This window comes from Rhagoletis pomonella, unplaced genomic scaffold, assembly GCF_013731165.1.
Source record: "Rhagoletis pomonella isolate Grant_MI unplaced genomic scaffold, Rhpom_1.0 Rhpom_scaffold_00006, whole genome shotgun sequence".
NCBI classification, from domain to species: domain Eukaryota; kingdom Metazoa; phylum Arthropoda; class Insecta; order Diptera; family Tephritidae; genus Rhagoletis; species Rhagoletis pomonella.
In genome coordinates this window covers 57696055-57703210 of record NW_023458560.1, presented here as the reverse complement: position 1 = coordinate 57703210, position 7156 = coordinate 57696055, and the positions used below count along the sequence as shown (strand labels likewise).

The 7156-nt window shown below is 34.8% G+C and overlaps 2 protein-coding genes across 4 annotated transcripts in view; one reads left to right on the top strand and one right to left on the bottom strand.

The window, feature by feature from the left end:
- LOC118741006 (mitochondrial carrier protein Rim2) overlaps positions 1–7156 on the bottom strand; it is a gene marked incomplete at its 3' end in the record, with an annotated part of 371826 nt that overhangs the window by 13607 nt on the left and 351063 nt on the right. The window lies entirely within an intron of this gene.
- LOC118741008 (mitochondrial carrier protein Rim2-like) lies at positions 2194–4748 on the top strand. Of its 3 annotated transcripts, XR_004993215.1 has the most exons (4): positions 2222–2286; positions 2452–2668; positions 3458–3528; positions 4294–4425. XR_004993215.1 is itself a non-coding variant. In XM_036472795.1 (3 exons), exons 2-3 carry the CDS (start codon positions 3461–3463, stop codon positions 4427–4429), a joined length of 204 nt encoding a protein of 67 aa, XP_036328688.1. In that variant the 5' UTR covers positions 2194–2647; positions 3458–3460; the 3' UTR covers positions 4430–4748. The 3 variants fall into 3 exon arrangements, 2 of the variants coding, with proteins under 2 accessions (XP_036328688.1, XP_036328687.1); XM_036472795.1 differs by having other exon boundaries at positions 2194–2647; positions 4294–4748; XM_036472794.1 differs by having other exon boundaries at positions 2194–2668; positions 4294–4746.

Genomic DNA, 7156 nt, shown 5'->3' with positions numbered 1-7156 from the left:
TTCAAAAACCCAGATTCCTCCTATCGTAGTAATTTAACACCCAAATTAAAAAAAAAAATAAAGAAGACTAAGCGGCGTTTTCTCGACTGCTTGCTAAAAATTCACGGCCAGTAAACTTTATCGATTGCTTATTATAAGCATGTGAGCGACAAATTTGCTTTAATTAACAGTCTAGAAAACGGCCCTAACTTATCTATAAATCGAAAATTTGTATGAAAATGTCACTTTATAGAACTCTTTAAACCTATTATGTTTATGAATAAGGCCATTAAATAGTCCTTAATTGGAGAACATTTTCGAACAAACCCTTCCAATGTGTTTTCACGAAACCTCTGTATGTAATTCAATTAAATTAAATTAATTAAATTGATAAAATAAATGAATAAAGAGGTTTAAGAAAGTATACTGCCGCAAATATTTTTGAAGATGGTTGCCGCCTGTTTGATAAATTTAATTCAGTTAAATTGATAAGAAATATAGATAGTGAATTAGTTCGCCTTGGAAGAAAGTGCGCGATATGTAGATCGAGTTATAAGGCAATAAATTAAAATCCCATGAGAAAGTCGATACTTTACCTATTTTCTAAGTACCTTCGAAAATATATTGAATATCGAGATATTTAAAAAAACCCACATTTATAGTCCGATTTGGTTCATATTTAGAAAGTTTGCTTTAAAAATATTTGTTCTTATTATTACTTACTTTTTATGAACGACCACAACAGTCAATTTTTTTTAAATTTCATTACAAAACTCTGGAAAATTCTAGAAATTTTAAACTTGTCAATTCGATTTCGTAGAAAAATTTTGAATATGCAATTTTTTAGCTCATTAAGTGCGCAATACCCTCGGCAAAGAAATTCTCAAAAATCAACGGAATTTTTTAGCGACTTGAGACTTAAACTTTAAATTTAAACTGTATACTCAAATTTTTTCTAAGAAATCGAATTGAAAAAACGAAGATTTCTTCGTATTTCTTGAATTTTCCCAAGTTATTTTTGATATTAAAAAATTTATTATTGTGGTTTTTGCTTTGCACGCTTCCTTAATTTCGTGTCAATATTTAAGCATACATTTAGTAGGCATTTTGTCCCCAACCATTGCCGTTGCATTCGCCATGTTGATTGTTTAATTTTTTAACGCCGCTAAATAAGTTTCACTTCAATTAAGTATGTTTGAGCAAAATCCTCTTAGACTTTGACTTTAGGCATAGTGTGGTTGAGGTCCTAAAATCGCTGTTCCTACAGTGTATATGTAATGAGCATTGAAATAAATTTCCATGCCGTAATTACCTTGGAAAATTTAGTCGATACTAATTTCATAACTCGCATGTCTACATAATATTGAGATAATATTCATTGTCATTGTTATTGGCAATTTTTGCATGTAAAAAAGCGAAAATTGCATCATCAATAAGCAAGTTAGAAATGTGATTTTGCAATGCCGAGAGTACAGTTGCTACTCTCTTTTTTTTATTATTTGCATCTTGGCACGGCAAATTCAGAATGTTCATCACTCAAACATTTGGTTTGCTGCCAAATAAGTATTTGTTGTACTGCAACACAAAAGTACAAACTACGAAACAAACTACTAATTGCAAGTTATTTTCTTTGCCGCTCGACTAAATTTTGCTTTTATGTATGCAGCACATACACTGGCGGCCGAAATAATAGACACGTCGTACTTTTAAGAATTATGGCTATATTTATTTAGTTTATTTTATGTTTAATATTTTTTTTTTTATGAAAGCCTAGGTAGTTATACAACAAACATTATTTAAATCCGCTTTTACAACTTAAAAAAAATTATAATAATTCGAATTTTTAGAAAAATTTTGGTATGCAGTTTTGTAGCCCATTCAATTTTATAATAAACTGCAAGTTTCAATTGGCTACAAAATACCGTTGATTTTTAAGATTTTTTTTGCTGAAATTCTGAATAAAAAGTTTAAAAATTTGGTGAAAATTGGTCGAATTTTTATAATTTTTGTGAAAAGTTTGAAATGGGGATTTATATGGTGTTTGTTGTATAACTAGCCAAAACTCTTGAAGGTAAGGTGAGTCTATTATTTATGCCGCCAGTGTACAAATTTGTTTAGCTGCACTCAAGTGAGTCGGTGATGAGTCGTACGTCAATTGTGCGGGTTATTTATAAGCATTATTTTAAAAACAAACAAATAAAAAAATTGCATCTTGTTTCCGTCGGCAAACGCTGATTGGCGGCATTCTGACGCTTAGCTCCACCGTTGATGATTGTTGGCGCACCGATTGCACGGCTTGGCTTTCCAGTACAATTTGCGATATAAATATTCTTAACAGCTGAATTTAAACAATATCAATTGAATTTTACGCTCACTTCCTTCATTCACAACTTTACATGATGCTTGCAAAATTAATTTGTGTCAGCTTGTAAATTAATTTTCCACACATTTTTTTTCGTCTTCTTCTTCTAGAACTGCTGGTACAGTTGGTGCTGTTGTGACTTGTCCTTTGGAAGTGGTTAAAACACGCCAACAGAGTTCAACTTCTTTTATCGCGCCGACACGTCTTGAACCGGCAAGCTCCACAAATGGCTCCAGCGAATTGTTACGACCCGAACAGCGACGTAAATTGAGCACGACAATTTTGCGTAAGAGGTCACAGCCACAGGTGATTGGGGGTGTGCGTAGGGTAGTACCAATTTTATAATATTTTTTTTTTTCTTTTTACAAGAAATAAAGTACTCGCTCCTAGCTACTTGGCAAGTGGAATTATTAATAGTGGTATTCATCTAAACCGATAACTTTATCAAGCAGATAATCTTATAAGTTTATGTACTCTGTTACATGAACGACCCACACTCTCTTTTCGTTTACACATTCGACAATAGTCGTGTTTTCTTTGGTTATAAAGCGCAGTGTCACTAACTTTATACTACTAGCACGGGGATAAAGAAATTATAGAAACTACCTAACTAAATTGGAAAAAATTATATTTACGAGATATCTATTTAAATAAATGTACATATAACATAAAGGCTATTTATTTGAAGCAAGTTATAAGAAACAATGGCAGAATGTCTGTTTGTGTATGAATTCATTTGTCACGGCTACCAAACTTTGCGAATTATCAGTGAAACAAACAAACAGACGGGATAATAACTGAACCAGATCACTATCAGGATCATATCGTTGTTGAATTCGCGTGCAAAATTTGTATGCGGATCCCGATTATTGCCTAAGAAAACATAGCTAGAGTTGCGACAGAGTTGCATTGTCTTCAGTTTATCAAGTTTATTCAGTGAAATCGCTGGATAAATTTATCAGAAATGTGTAAACGAGTTTCCATACAAATTTTGACAGTTCATTTATAAGGTTTACACAATTATAAGTTTATACGGTTTACAATGCATTTATAAGGTTTGATGAATACCCTTAATAATATTTGATTTTCGTTTTTTTATTTTTACACGCTTTACAGATAATGGCTATCTCACATTGCGGCATCTCATCCACCTCCACAAAATCAATGAGCATGGTGCAATGTTTAAGGTAAGTATTGGAAATTTAGATGACACAATTTTTTATTAAAGAAAATGGGTTGCCAAATAAGGGTGATATTTAGCTGAAAAAAATTCTCATTAACCCAGCAGAAAATTTGTAATTGCTTCTTGTATGTACAAATGAACATGTCTGGACTAGCTTCGGGTCAAGTTCACAAATATTTTAGGACAATTTTGGGACTAGTCCTGGACTGTTTCGAGACTAGCTCAGGACTATTTACGAATCATTCGGGACTAGTTTGGGATCATTTTGGGCTGATTCGGAATCATTTGGGTGACGTTTCGGGACCTATTGGGTTCATAACCACGTCGGGACTATGTACATACATAGTTGTGGACCATTCTGGTCCTTTTTCGGGACCGTTTCGGGACTAGTTTGATATAATTTTGACATTAGTAAGGGACCATTTCGGGACCGTTTCTTCGAGATCCTTTAAGATCCTTCGAGAACCACTTTAAGATAACTTGGGGCAATTTTGGGACTAGTTCGGAATAATTTTCAGGTTAGATCGAAACCATTTACGAAATGTCTCTGAAATAGTCCTGAACCATTTCCGAAGTGGCTATGAAAAAGTCGTTTACTGGTCCCACTAAAATGAATAAAATGAAATGAAATGTTAGACGCTTTAATTTTTTTTTTTAACTTGAATAATTTTCGAAAAAAAAATCACTCTGAAGTAAACAACCTTTTTTATATTTTATTTATTTTTACTATTTTATACAGATAATTAATTTTTGTTTGCCTTTTTTGCAGACACATAGTACAAAATGAAGGCCCACGCGCTTTATTCAAAGGTCTGGGACCGAATCTTATTGGTGTGGCACCTTCACGAGCGATATATTTTTGCACCTACTCACAAACAAAGAATTTTTTAAATAGTGTAAGGTAAGTAAATGCTTGATTAAAAATAATTAGATAAAAGTCCACGAAAGAATAAATATACGGTGTCATATAAATTCGCATTTTACGCTTAAAGGCGAGTAGAGAGTAAAATTTTGTAAACGAAATTTTTTCTTTTAGAACTGAAGAAGTTACGAAAAATTAAAGTACCTTATCTCACCCTCAAAAATAAGAATAAAGTGCTGAGCTTTTCTACACCCTATAAAAAATCCCACGATTTGCACCGTTTTTCGAAGGGTGTGAAGAAACAAGAATCGTTTTAGTTTCATTGGAAAATTAAATTTTGTACAAAAAAAGAAGCACGCCTCGAACCCATTTTTTAACCAGTTGGCCAAGGATTCGTTGTATAAAGAGTCATAAGGTTTGTCATATACCGGGTGAAGCAAAACGTTTTCATTTTCGCGACCAAGAAACATACATAATTCATTTATATACATACAATCTTAGTATATGCCTTGGCATGTATGTTGGTAATTTATAACTTAAAGATTGCGTGTTGCTGAGCAAGGAATTCGCGACGTAAATATCTTTTGGGTCCCCAGAAAATGTTGTTGTTGCTGTAATAGAAATTATCCGGGGTTTCGCAGATTTTTGTCGCGCAGACCCATTTGCCAAAGGAAACAACTGTTCGAAAAAGAGTCGCTGTGCTAGATTGGATATCAGTTTCTTCAATAAAAGCACTACAAATGTGTAACGAATTGTCTAGCCAAGGAAGGACATTCGGTCAGAATGTACTCCGACATCTTATTGTCTCCAAGACACATGCCGAAACTAGTGACAAGAATCGTAGACATGCACATCTCGGATTGTTTTGTTACACAAAACTTTTTGCAGAGAAAGCAGAGTGCCTATCATCCAGAAAGATTTACCATCCATGCTCTTCAGAGTCTTACAAGGAAAATTGGGAAGTAAATGGATAACAGTGAGGTGGCGGTATGTTGCTTCCTGGACATAGTAGATCAGAGATTGGTTTAAATACACCATTTCTAACCTCCTACAAAATGCGCCGAACATAGTCGTTGTTGTTGTTGTAACAGCCTACGAAATTCTCTAAAGGATTTTTGGAAAAAGATGCTGGAGTGACAGTTCTTGACCAGTTATAAATCTGGGTCGTTCCAGTTACATTTACGCAACTGTCGTGGGAATCCGAACATAGTCGCCAAATGGTGCAGTAAATCGAGTTAAACATTAACCCCAGGAAAACTAACACGAATCATTATGGTACAAGAAGGAACAAATTACTAGAATAATTCCATCAAGGAGAAAAGAAAAGAAGAATAAAAGTCATTCGGTAGTTATTCTTGCTGACAAGCTCTCATTGAATCCGCACCTGTATACGTTGATAAAGTTATCCAAATGCCACGGCTTCCATCTAGACCTGCCGGAGTCGAATAGGGGAGCATAAATGGGACATAAGATCCAAAATTGTCAAGGTGCAACTGGGTGACCTGCACCCTCCTCTAAACCTAAATCTAGGTAACTATGTAGTAAGTTACTTGATCTTAGCTCTACTAAAACGTTACTGAATTCCGTGCTTGCTTACTCAGTATATAAGGGATTTGATTCGGACTAAGGGCACCAGTTTAGAGAGAGCGCTGTAAGCCTCGTAAAAAGGTCATTTTGTCAATTCGAACAAATCGGAACTCATGCTGCCAACCAAAAAAAAACAAAAAAAAAATACAATTAAGATCCCCTTCCTGCAATGGAACGACTCTCACAATATTATTTGAAGTGAAGGACCTGAGCGTTGTATTAGACACCCAACTGAGCTGGAAGACAAATATCGAGAAATGCATAAAAAAGAGCATTTACTTATAACCTTTAATACATAAAAGAGGATTTTCAGCAGAAGTTTAGGACTAAGTTCAAAGCTTATCCTTTGTCCGATATTAATGAGGAGGAGGATGCGATTAATGTGATGCTGTAATAATTGCTCGTAGACCACCACATACGTGGAATCGCAATCATCGAACTCTGGAATCAGACCCTAATAGTGGCATAGCGGTACTCTTGATAAGCTTTTATAATCACGGAAACAATCAAACTACATATCTCCTATGTTGAACTTTAAGAAAGAACTTTCAGGTGATCTTTCATTTTGACCGAAGTTGAAATAGAGCCAGGATAATCAATGAGAATTTTACTGGTACGTATACTGACAGCTACGGTAAAGGTGGGAAGGTATTATCTGAGATGCTGGATGTGTCTTTCTGGTTCCGAAAATCTAACTTTGCTGGCATTGTCCAAATGGAAGTACTGGGGATTTAGGGGACCTATGGAGTAGTGAAACAAACCGTGAAAGAATACAAAACCGATACATTTTCTCAGATTGGCGGGCAGCACTAGTGGCTACTGGCATCACCAGTAGGTAACTAATTCTAAAGTAGGCAGAGATTGCAATTGGAGAATCAATGAATATCTCACTCGTCTGCGTTCCCGACCATTGATACATACATAGCACGGGCCAATGCATCTCTTCAGGAATTCGATGGCGAGGCAGTAAACTGTCTATTCGGAGTAATCAAGTGGGTGGAAACTACAGCGTGGCGACGAATAACTGTTACCCAGGTTTTTTTGAGAAATAAAAGGGTCCTTTAAAGTTTTTGCGAAAAAAGTATTTTATTGATAATTTTCCACAGATTTTACTTTAGTTGCATTAATTAGTTTTTAAATTTTAATCCTTATTTATATTTGCCAGCAGTGTAAACTTTGAGAG

What these genes read in the sequence shown, in the direction of transcription:
- LOC118741008 (XM_036472795.1), top strand. Translation starts at nt 3,461, where the DNA reads ATGGCTATCTCACATTGCGGCATCTCATCCACCTCCACAAAATCAATG. An exon ending in AGCATGGTGCAATGTTTAAG is followed by an intron (nt 3,529 to 4,293) that starts GTAAGTATTGGA and finishes CCTTTTTTGCAG; the next exon opens with ACACATAGTACAAAATGAAG.